Genomic DNA, 12,932 nt, shown 5'->3' with positions numbered 1-12,932 from the left:
GTATGCTGAACTGTTAGCATTTCATAAATACAATACCCCCAGAGGAAAGCTTGATCAGTTTTATAATATGACATCCACTTCCATCATGGATTGCCATCCTGTTTGTCTTCTAGCCACACTGGGAAAGGTGAAGACAGTATCCTTTACAAAGGACATTACCAGTGGGCCACAACCACTGAAATCCTTTATCCCTCGCACAATGTAAAACTGTACAAACAATACAGTCAACGGAGGTTATTCATTTTTTTTATTTTAATTTAAAATTCAACATGCAGTTAGTTTTCCACACAAGATGGTCATTACTAACAGACGTTATTGCTACAGGCAGGTTAGGAGCAGACAGATTCCTTTCCCTTGACATCTAGAATACAAAGAGAATAATGGTGTGCTCAGTACTGCTTAGCGATTGCTGCTTGACACAACGACAAGGTATACTGGAGTTGGACGTGGATGCCTTCCTTTCACAAGAACAGTATATTTAAAATGAGTCTGTATTTTTTTAAATTTCCCAACATAATCAACAACAAGACATTTGTGTTTAAGATTGGAAAAACAGCCCCTATGATAGTTTACAGGCAATTCATCCACTGCACCATAAATCACCAGGGAGGGGTTATAATATCACTAAATATAAAAATATAAGGGAAGTTAAAAGGGAGCACGTCCTTCTGCTATCAGTACTGAATAAAACAATCTGATACAATATGCACCCCAGGATTAATTACAGAAACTTGATTTTTGGGGTCTAAAACATTTATAAGAATATGTCTCAATGACAGAGCTATGAACCCTGAACAATATAATGTTTTTACATCACAGTCCACCACGTGTAACAATAGTACAGTACTTGAAATGAATTCACCTTGCAAAAATACACATTTAACCATTTCAATAATCCATCCAGGCTGACTTCTCAAACTCCTTGATGGAGCTTCCCCAAACACTCCCACTTTCATTTATCATGCTCTGACCAAAATACATCTCTTAGCATTTAAATATCCTCTAACAGGAGAATTCACCCCATCAAATCTTCACCACTAATTCCCTTTTAAAATAAACGAGTGATTTGTTTTTAAAATCTGCTCCATGCCCAGAAACGGTTTCATGAAAACCACCACCACCATCCAATCTGGCACAAACCCCACCTTTGAGAGTTAAACGAGGGGTTGGGAATCGGATTGGCATGGAGAGAGAACTGCTCTTGTGAATGGCTTTCCAAAACATATTACTTACTGGATTAACAGGAGAACAGGAACTGTGTAGACGCACGACTAAAAGGCTGCTAATTAATGAATTGTCGCTCGGGCTGAACAGTAAACAGAAAACTGCTGCTTCACACTTCACTCTGAAATATAACCACTTTAGAAGCTGCCACTCGGGCTTAAACGAAGCGTTAAACTGAACACACGCGATCTGATGGCCGTGTTTTGCCAATGGAAAGTGCTTTCTATGGCATATTGGTTGCCAAAGTCGGCCTTTACTTAAAACAAACACCATTAACGCAGTTTGATTACTTACAAAAGCAGCTTGCATCTGCACAACATGGAAGCAGAGCTAAGCACAGCAGGTTAACACCGAGGCTAGGAGTTAAAAGACACATCGAGACAGTGCAGGCAGCTGTGGAACACCCAAGATTACATAACAAGAGGATTCTCTGTCAATCACTTCCACATGGATTCCAAATCCCGTTATCCTGTGATAATACAGTACAGTTAGGATAAACACGCTTCCTAAAGGACCCGTAGCAACTGCAGCCTGCAACCGAGCTGCATGCCCGAGTCAGGCTCAGAGCAAAAGCAGCACTTTTCAACCAGGATCTTAAAACAGGGAGAGAGCAAATCGCTTGCCGTATAACAGCTACAGCTGCTGGGTGCATGCAGTGTACTTGGAGACTACAGCCTCCCTCGCTGGTGGCACACCCTGAACCTTTTGTTTTTCATTCACTCAGAAGACTGTTATCTCCTCGATAGTTATCACTTAAATAGTGCCACGACAAGACAATAACATTCAAGAGGATCCCCAGGGCTACAACTCCTACAGCCCACTGTTTAAAACCAAAGGGAGCTTCCAAACAACAACGTCAGCTACATTAACATTACTGCTCGAAAACACCCAAGAAATCCAAAGGGTTATATAGCTCTGGAGCTGAACAGCAGGTTTCTAATCCTCTCCCCTAGTAGGTAGTGATCACTACAGTATACTGAACATCATGCCCTGGCCTACAGGGGCAATACGAAGCATTTTATACTGTTCATTTTAAATAGATTTTTATCTCTGTTTTAAAAAAAAAAAAAAAAAGAAAGACAACATCATACTTTTAAAAGCAATACAAAAGGACAGCATTTTGTTTCCTCCAAGAAGCGTCGGACATGGCTCTTGCCTGCAAGGGTACATACATTTAAAAACTATAATGGGGCGGCCATTGATCACACAGGATATCTACCAATTAATGAAAATAGGCTGATATTAGTTCCAATAAACAGCCTGTTTGGAGTGTGGGATCTAAAGAAACTCATTTCCCAGTACAGCTTTACTGGTTATAATGATCCCTCCTTCATCCTCTGCTCTGTGGATTCGCAGTGAAACTGCAGGGTTTCCGAGCTAAGTTACATTGCAATGTAATGTTCCCTCTTTATCAATACCAATCCTTTGCAGTCACACATTATCTAAAACCAATATGCTGGCTTTATCTTATATACTTATATAGGCTAGTTTGGTCATCAAGAAAGAGGGTAGGCTTCGGGTGTATGTTACCAAGGAGAAGGAGCCTTCTGCACACTAAGCTCTTCAGTTAATGGACAGCAAAGATTTGCTTAACAGGTCTGTCCCGGACACCTTAAAAGCATTTGGCGCCACCTCTCCATTCTGTTTTTTTTTAGCAACCATCTGTTCTGTGATAATTGAACAGGGGTTTCTAAGCATGCCTGTGTATGAGAGTGCTGATCCATGTTGGCTTGTCCAATCGCTGAGCAAACGTGCAGGAAATGAGTTTCATTAAAATACTGAGAGGGATCGAACAAGTGGTTTCCTTAAAATGTATCAAGAGCTCTTCAAATCAAGTCTGAATCCTTGACTATTACTATTGCACCGGCCTAAATCTGGGCACTGTGGGCAACGCCACTCAGGGTTTTGTTCCACATCTTTCCAGTGTACATAAAGCCAATCCTGGCCATTTTCAGTCAGTGGTAATTAATACATCTGACATAACAGACTACACAACTATTCCTATCCCTATACAAATATCAACAACTGTCAATTAATATAGATTTAATTATTAAATAAATAAATCATCCTTATAACTGCGAAGAACCTGGTCAAAACAAAAACCTGTACCGGAATTTCCCGGAACGAACAGACTTGGCTCCGGTTCCGTATTACAATGATCCGGGACTCTTGAAGGAAACTAAGAGCTGGCAAGTTTACAAGGAAAGGAATGATCAGCAGTGCTCTTTTCCCCCAGTGCTCTCCTCAGTAGACAGGCTTGTAGAAGATCTCTCCGCTCAGCAGCCGGCGATGGAGCTCAGTCCAGAGCAGCAGCCTCTCCCGCTGGGACCCCTTCATGATGCCTCGGTTCTCCTGGGCTCGTCTCGACAAGTAGGGCAGGACCTCGTTCACCGGGCCGTACGGCACGTACTTGTACACCGGATACCCGGCCAGGCCTGTTACAGGAAAAAAGAATATAGCAATAACTGTACGATCCACACCACCTTCATCCTGTACAGCCTCATCCCCCAGGACCAGGACTCAACGACAGGACATTTCAGCCACTTACCCAGAGGGAAGCTGATCTGATCGCACATTCCCAACAGCTGGCCAAAGTAGACCTTGTTTTCCGACGGGTGGATCCCAAATTCATTCATCCTGTTTAATAAATAAACAATGACTGTACACATGATTTCAGTAGCATGTGCAAAAATCAGCATGAATACAATGATGGAATATAGCATTTCTTCTGACGTGTGCATGGCTACACAGTACATGATATGCCCAGTTTATATATATATTCGTCTGTCTGCTATGCCTGCAGTACCTCTGCAGAGTGAACTTGACAGTGTTTTCATTGTGCGACGCCACCATCACATTGGCCTTCCTATGGCGCTTTATCTCTTCAAGAACGTAATCCAAGCACCTGAGGGAACAAGACAGAAAGAACCGGGTCTCAGTGAGACGTTGACAGGTGCCGTAGACACAATGGGGACACACATATATTGTGTTTCTTGATTAAGCTCCAAGTGTTTTCTTCACGGTGAGATCTGCTGTCATCACCACCACCTTACCTGTGGTACATTTGGTTGGTTGCTTCGTAGTCTGGGTTAATGGGATCCGCGTAGCCAATCTCTGCCGCTCTGCTCCTCTCCTGGTCCATGTAGGCACCTCGTACCAACTTGGCACCGAAGTACCAGCCCTCGCGGCAAGACAGCTCCACATCCAGCGACACGTTGTCATAGGCCTCCTGTGAGAGCGAGGAGAGGGTCACTGAAGGAACGCGCCTAATTTCACATTTATATTCAATCGCAAGAAGTCTTTACTGAGTAAAATGGTTTGGTGTGAAAGAACTTAATTCCTTCCCAAACTCTAGCTGACTGTCCTTTAAATACGTTCTCACAAGCCCCGACTCTATCCACTGATCATTACACCTGAACTACCTCACGCTGTATGAAACTGTTTGGACTCTGTAAGGGACTGTCCATTGCCAGTTCAAAAGGGAGCCTGCGTGTCGACACACTAAATCACATTACTGGCTGTGTAGTGGTTCTCTCCAGAGCTCTTACTCTGAGGTAGCACTGGTAGGTGTTGAAGATGATGGGTTTCTCCTTGTTGAATTTCCGCTGCATCTCCAGGGTCAGTCTGCTGATGGCCGGCTGGAAATAGGTCTGCTCTGCGTCCACCATCAGACGCACGCCGTGTTGTAAAGCTTTCTGAAGAAACGAAGCACAGCAGGATACGTTACAGCACTTTCAGTTTTCTGTATTCATTTGTCCATAGTTAGCTAGCTACAGTCATCCCCAGCCCTTGGCCTGTGTAATCTCAGACTGCAGGGTGTCACCTCACCTTAGCGAGGACGTCCATTCTCTGCAGCATCCTCTTCATCTGCATCTCCTCCTCGTCAGTGAACTTGCTTAGCAGGGGCTCCAGCTGACCAGTCTGAGGGGGGTGAGAACTCTGTCAACACTAGAGCTGTGCTCAAAACACCACTCGCAAATGCACACCGCTAATCTAATCCAATACAGTCGTTTGTACATGTCTGTAAATTTGTATGCATTTATCAGTATGATACTGAAACTATTTAATTGCTTAGCCCATGATATACTGACCTTTCTTGAGAAGACTACTACATGGACATTTACTGGGGGGCACATTACGATTTACAATACATATATTAGGTCTTATATCCTGGTTAAAATAAAGCAAAATGCTGCGGCGTGTCTGAATAGTTTCAAGTGCAATTCCTCAATTTGCCAGCAGATGCTGTCATGTTTTCAGCTCGACACAGAACAAAACTGGAGAACACCAAAGACCCCGTCATCACCTCCAGGTTTGGGACGACCAGCAGGTTGGAGATCTTGGTCCTGCTGTCAATCAGGCTGTTCCAATCCAACAGATCTACAGTGCTGGGGACCAAGCAGAGGAAAGACAGAGAAGAGCTTAGTGTGCCAGAGGAAGTAACATGAGAGCGTATTGATCTCTTGAAATCTGTAGCTCTTTAAACAGGTAGATCCAGATTCCTTACCCAGACATGCCCAGATCCTCTCCAGTAAACCAGTTCTGTGTCTCATCTTTAGCTCCAAGCCCAAGTTTTGCAAGACTCTCCTATAGGGAATGAAAGCAAAAAAAGGCTATAAAAATCTAGCTATGTTGACTCCATTCACAAGCATAACTCTGGTTAAAAGCCTGATTTGTTCAAATAATGTGCCACTGGAAAGACAAGCAAGACTAAAGAGGCCAACTGATTCAACCCCTTAGTAATCTTAACTTTAGACATGAAGTATGAAACCCATACAAATGTGCTCAAGTGCATTCAAGGTAAAAATGTTTTATATCTGTGGATTTTTAAAAAGTACTCCCTTCTAACTTGTGCGATACCAGAAGGTTAAGATCAATTGCATTTAACCAGAATCAGCAATAACTACTGAAGGTCATTAGCAGCAGAATACCTGCAGCTGCTTCATCTCCAGCTTGATGTCTAGAGCTGAAAGCCCTGCTTTCCCCTGGTCTGCTGCCAACAGATGAAAGACCCGCCTCCATTTCACCAACACCTCGGAAAACTGGAGCTGAATAAAAAGAAAAGAGCACAATCACACGGCTAACCTGTGCTGTCCTGCAGTGTTATCGGGAGCTACGTTTCTCAAGTGCAATAGCCAAATGTACTGCCACCAGTGTCAGCAAGCACACACGCTGAGGAGCGAGCGACTTACCAAGAACTGTGGCCTCCCCAAAGCAGTCAGCTTAATAGCAGAAAAGCCATCTTCTGAACTTCCACCTAGAGGAACGAGAACATGTCACGTACCTTTAGAAAAACAAAGCCAACGCTCAACTGCAGAGGTCTTTCAGGAGACATTAAGACGCTACGGCGAGTACACAGAACCTTTAAAGTTCAGGTCAACCAAGACCACAACAGTATACATATGTGGGTTTAGAATCTTTTAGCCTTGTTCTCCAGTTCCCCTAGAATAAAACCGATTGTGAGGATGGTTTATGGAACGTAGACTAGTGTCCATGGAGAAGGAAGGCAAGACTACAAGGACCTTGAATGCAGTGTCAATGTAACTGCACAAGCCTGGTTAATACAGGTGGAGCAGGTGAACGGACCCTTGCGTGCAGGCGTTAGTATGAATGGTGCCATACATACCCGAGGCTTCGATGCACTTGAGGAAGGTCTCCATGTGTTGATCACACTTGGCCTCGTCTGCGTAGAAATACGTGCGGGCGCTTATAACCCCCCCGCGCCGGTCGCCAAACCGCCGGTGAGCCTTGTACTTCTTCTCTCGGTGATCCACCCCTGAAAAGAAACCAGAACCATCAGGAAGACCAGGAGACAGCAGCATTAACAAGACAGGGTGTCTCTCCTCGCCTTTCTGACTACTTCATATGTGCATCAATATTAGTGTAAGGACTCACCATGGCTTTCTTTTTCAGCCTCAGAGACACACGACCTGAAAGATCAGTACAGAAAAACTATCAGCTTCAAAACAAAGCTGAACAGCGATTATGCACAGTCATCATTTGTAGGTGAATCAGTTGAAACAAATGAATAAAAAAGCACTGTATCATAAAACAGTAATATAGCAGGAGTAAAGCACTGCACCCAGTCAAATAAACAGTTACAGCTTGAACCAGAGACAGGCATCTCCACGCAGCAGCTGACTTTCCATCGCCCTGCCATGATCCGTCAGCCGGATTCAGGTGCTGGCACAGGCTGCAAACATCACGCTATCACTACAGAGGTCCCATATTTACACAGGGAAAACCAGATCAATCTGGAAGCAGCTGGCACCCAGTAACTTCAGCGTGTCCTGCTGTGCAATCCAGACCCAGTAATGTTGTACACATGCCTCCCTTTGAATTAGGCAAACAAAGAACACTTCAATACTGTAGTGCAGGGACGGAAATAAGACCCCCGTTGCACAGAAGGAACAAAAGCTCTGTAGGTGAAAAACAATCAGCTGTTCCTGACTGATCTCGCTGACCCGTACTTTTACAAAGCCAGTGGAACACAGCGTGACTCTAGTCACTTTATCTCTGCCGATAGAGTGTTGATCTGCACATATGCAGTAACAATCTCTCAAGATAAGGAGACTGCCTCAGACCTGGTTTTACTAGGAGTTTAACAAAACACACCTGAGCTTGTTACCTACACACTGTGGCAAATCAAGCTTGTATTAAAACCTGGAATATGTGAAACTGCAATGCAATAGGAGTTGTATTTCCATCCCTGCACTTTGTCATTCTGGCTGCCTGTTGGAAATAATGCATGGAAGAATTTGGTTTTGTATCTGAAGTAAAGGGCTTAGACTAACAGATGGACAGAACACAAAAATAAGAAAGAGATCCTTCACAGTTAACCTTATCTGGCAAAACCTTATTTATATTTACTAACAGCACAGGCCTTCCATGCTGGCATGTTGCATTTTGTGCCACACGGACGGAAAAGTGCTTAAGCCATCCCTCTTCAGAGCTTCACAGCTTCATCAAACACTATTTAAAGATCCCTGGGTTGCTAAACCTCGCTACAAGTGGCAGGAAGCATCAAGCTAGGATTGGGTGGTTTGGAGTAATAAGATCACACAGAACACAGTGAACTCTGTGGTGTCACATTAAAAAGGTCTGGGTCACATTGATACACTCACTGTTCAGATTGGGTGATGCAGGCTGGTCAGGTTACTGGGAGGCCAGAATAGAAACTCTCCAGTTTCATGTTAGACAATATGGCACTCAGCATTCTCCAAGACACTGTACTGCAGCCTCTTTCAATGCAGTTCTCTATCTCGACCACACAATCTAAATGAAAGATGCTACATAAAACCTACTCCGAAAGAGAAACCCCTGATAATGTTTTTAATTGAGGTTTAACACAATGAACAAATCCTCTTGCAGCCCTTATTCAAAAAGCTGCATTCAGAGAGCACTGTATCCAGCCGACAAGAACACAGATTGCGTAACTTTTCTTGGCACCCTGGTTATTTCACACACAGTACTGCATGTGACTGCGTTCTTTCCCAACTGGGCACTGCAGGGGCTCACCCTCCCAGACAGCCAATCACACAGTGCAGGCTTGGTCTCAGGCAGCCAGTAGCATAGCATCCATTTATAGCTCTGATGTGTGAATAACCTGCTCAAAGGAATATCCTGATGTAACTATCACTATTTAATCATATCCTGATGTAACTTTCACTATTATCTGCTGTATTATTGAATTGTGGTTTGTCACACTTGAAAAAATTATTGTATTTCTTGCTCTTATTGTATGACTTGTATTGTAACACTTGAATGTATTTTTATTTGCTTGCGATTGTAAGTCGCCCTGGATAAGGGCGTCTGCTAAGAAATAAATAATAAAGAGCAGCTCTAGTGTAGCGTGGAAAACTGAAGGTGTTGTGTTACATAATATCGAAAATATTCAAAGGGACTTGTCAGTACCTGTGGCTGATTCAGACTTTAGAAGGCGCCACCCATTCGTTAATAAAAAGCACAAGCTCTTACTGTTGGGATTTATGGCAGGGGAATGATAGCAATGTAAAAACGTATGTGTTTTAGTAAAGTCAAAACGAGGAGCCTACAGTACTTCTATCCAGAGAGTCTGATAATCAAATACCTAATCTAAAAAGAATGTCCTCACCAAGTTTCATTACAAATGGATTTTCTAAATGTAAACATAAGTAGGGACGCTACTATATTCCCACTGTTTGGGATTCGAATCCACATTTTTTACAAGAAGAAAGTGCCTGTTCATTACATTTTCATGTGTGTTGTGTCTAGAGTGTGCCAGTGTGCCTGCGGGGAGCTACACACATTTAAGGCAGCTCACATGCTTAACTAGTGGGATAATGTGATGCTTCACAAGCCAACACAACTCCAAAGCAGGCATGACTCCACATATTGTACGAACCCTTCCGAAATTGTATGTCCACAGTCTAACTACATGCTTGATACCTTACCCCCCGCGTTACCCATTCTGTCTCTTGTGCATGTGCAGCCCCTGAAGAGAACACAGAGAGCAAAGCTATTTCTTACTCCATCTCCTTCTTCTCAGCCTCCTCCTGTGTCAGGTCCTCCTCCACCCCGTAGTCCAGCACAGAGCCCACCCCGAACGCACGGTTCCTCCTGACCAGGGGCTTGATGGCTTCCTGGTCCTCTCCGGCCACAAACTGCCCGTAAAAGGTCATCTTCATCAGCTGCTCAAAGAGCCTCTTCCCCAGGACTTTTCTGCTCAGGTTTATCAGCTAAAAGAAAGACAGCAGAAACTTCTCCTTAAGCTACAGACGACTGCAAGAAGACATCAGTGTTAGTTCCAAGTGTAAACAGACACATTGATTCATTGAGGTACAACCTATTAAGCCAGTCCTGAGGCTGAAAACTGGAGCTACATGGGGAAAATGTTTTGGTACAGCTAAATATTTCAACCCTGCTACTATTTGGTGCTTTAATTAAAATATTTATAATATTTTAAAACAAAACAAAACAAAAAATTCAGTTAATAAGCCTTTTTGAAGAGCTGGTGGGAAATGCCAAAAACATATTTCGTGCAGATAGATGCTGGCAGCGACTGTAATTCTAACCTTCATTATTGAGGATGATACGCAGCATCAATAATTAGGAGTAGGCTTCAGGGTTCGTGGAAATAATTCAGAGCCAAAACAAACATGCTTATAATTTAAATTATACCAACTTTGTAAATATTATTGCTGCAAAACATATAATATGTAATATTTTGACAGTCTGTTAGGCAAATTGTTAAAGGAACCGTCAACCACCTGGCTAAACTCGATGTATAACGATCTTTCCAAAAAAATTAAAAAAAAAAAAAAGCATGTCGCAGGAAAACTTACCTCCTTGTTCTTGTCAACCAGGAAGTCAAAAGTGCAGAGCCTAAAAACCAGCAAACTTCTCAATAGCTCCGACGTCTCTTTGCTCTTGTACGCTTCCTTGGTATTTTCGAAGTCGATAAACACTTTAGACTTGGACCAGGCATTTTCTGTCTGGGAGATGTGATCTACCTGGGCTGCCGCCTTCTTCAACACCGAGCAGGTTGCATCAACCTGCTGTTCCTGACTCTCAGAGCTCGGTTTGGTTCGTGGAGACGCGACCGTGGACCGGAGCCTGCAGGAGACTACTGCTCGGGTCAAGCAGATATCGGAACCCGCTCTCAGGGCTGGAGCTAGTTTAGTGTAAGACATTAGATCTGAAGATGTTGTCCTGTGTAATTATATAACGAAGAAGTACCCACGCAGATTGATGCTGGATGTGTGCAGACAATAACTGGTTTGGAAAGCTTAGTCACACATATGTAGCAAGAAGGCACGCCCACATATACTTGTATTGAAAACGATGGGTTAGAAACGCCCAAGACGAGCCCATCTACTCTGATTGGAAGTGCGTTGCCTACGTCATCATTATTCTATCTGACGCAATAAACAAATATGCAGAACATGTGATTGTTTTTTATTGTATAGCCGGCAAGCACGGCCAACATGAGGTTCCGCTGGCTGCCATTCTTTCTGTGTTCCTGTCCCCCACGGCACACATCCTCACAAAGGCAGACCACTCAAATAGCTCATTCAACTTGAATTATACAGAGATACGCCATACAGTAAACACCATGCGCAGAACAAGATGTCCTTCAAGTAAAAATACATACATACCAACTAATAACGTGGTTCATAGGAACATAACTGAAAGTGAAGACAGGCTGCAATAACAGAGACATAAACAGAGCCAATGGAAAATATTATTATTATTATTATTATTATTATTATTATTATTATTATTATTATATAAGCTTTTGTCAGGCTGTGTACTGTATTTCGGCATTTGTGAAATTCTACATTTATTCATAAGCCATCGTTCAGCTGTAGTACAATATACAAAAGTGAATATTACAGGGAGGGGCTGTGTATACCGTAGAGCTGTCACATGTGAGCACCATTTTTTGGACATGCTGTATTAGCTTCATTGTAGGTACTGCATAACAGCAACTACACAGACACCATTGTAGTGTAACCTCTACTAGTGCAATTAACTGGAGCCCTAAAGCCAGACAGATAGTGTTATCTCAATAACTTCTGATAGCATTGCAGCTACTTGGCTTATTGAGGACATGGGGGAAACTCAAGCTACCTCACAGTACTGCTTAACCCTTTGTGCATGAAATACTGAAAATAGCTGTAAGATAGTAGTGTTGGTCACATATGAGGCGATCATGCGTTTGTATCTGCCATGTATCCCCATATAAAGACAAGAAGAGACGGTTTATTTATTTATCAGTCCTCATATGAGGCGATCATGCGTTTGTATCTTTTTTTTTTTTTTAACTAGTATAGATTTAAGGACTTGGATCTCCAATTTTTAAACTGTGTAATGAACTAAATGCTGCGTGCAGACTTCCGTTTCAGTTGTGGAAGATGCAATTGACAAAGCCTGATTTTACAAAGTCGACTGACACCTAGTGGCAACATTTCACATTTTATTTGTTATGCAATAGTTTAGCATTAGTATTCGTAGTAGTATCTATAAATATCAACATACAATTAGATAACAAAATCAAATCAAACAGAAATCAGGGCATTAAAGGGTACATAAGGACCTTTTTATTTTATTGTGTTACATGTTCCCATGTGTTGCCTCAGCTGTTTACGTAAGGCGTGTGAATTTTTTAAATTTATTTATTTATTTATTTATTTACATTTTTACCACTTTTTTAAACTTTTAAATTGCATTCCCTGACTCAAGATGGCTTCCCACGTACCCGCATGGACGTCTCAGAACTACATTTCCCATCATCCTCCTGCTCACATATGTAACTGACATGGATTTATCAGCTAACCAGGAGGTCCCCGGTTCAAATCCCAGCTCAGCCACTAACTCATTGTGTGACACTGAGCAAGTCACCTCCTTGTGCTCCGTCTTTCGGGTGAGCCGCTGTTGTAAGTGACTCCGCAAGTGATGCATAGTTCACACACCCTAGTCTTCGTATTTCTGAATCCAGGCTGCCACTCCACAGTAAACACCAGGGGGCGCCAGAGTTACACGGTTAACAGCTCGTCACTAATCAGTGGGGTTTTGAGTCTGTCCTTTCGGGACAGCGGAGGCCGATTATAACGGGGTTCCCCTCTATCTATGCAGAAGATACACTATATATATATATATATATATATATATATATATATATATATATATATATATATATATATATATATATATAGTATACTGCATTT

The 12,932-nt window shown here is 42.7% G+C and overlaps 1 protein-coding gene across 1 annotated transcript; it reads right to left on the bottom strand.

Annotated features, from left to right (window-relative positions):
• Nucleotides 1–233: 233 nt before the first annotated feature.
• On the bottom strand, nt 234–11,013 carry LOC131699024 (proline dehydrogenase 1, mitochondrial-like). The gene is made up of 14 exons (XM_058994344.1): nt 10,548–11,013; nt 9,733–9,941; nt 7,120–7,154; nt 6,851–7,000; nt 6,417–6,481; nt 6,156–6,272; nt 5,732–5,811; nt 5,531–5,612; nt 5,053–5,145; nt 4,773–4,919; nt 4,278–4,453; nt 4,031–4,129; nt 3,773–3,861; nt 234–3,659 (listed from the first exon to the last, which is right to left on the bottom strand). Exons 1-14 carry the CDS (start codon nt 10,893–10,895, stop codon nt 3,469–3,471), a joined length of 1,881 nt encoding a protein of 626 aa, XP_058850327.1. The 5' UTR covers nt 10,896–11,013; the 3' UTR covers nt 234–3,468.
• Between the last annotated feature and the right edge of the window lie 1,919 nt (nt 11,014–12,932).

This window comes from Acipenser ruthenus, chromosome 21 (assembly GCF_902713425.1).
Source record: "Acipenser ruthenus chromosome 21, fAciRut3.2 maternal haplotype, whole genome shotgun sequence".
Taxonomy (NCBI): domain Eukaryota; kingdom Metazoa; phylum Chordata; class Actinopteri; order Acipenseriformes; family Acipenseridae; genus Acipenser; species Acipenser ruthenus.
This window is presented reverse-complemented; position numbering and strand designations above follow the sequence as displayed.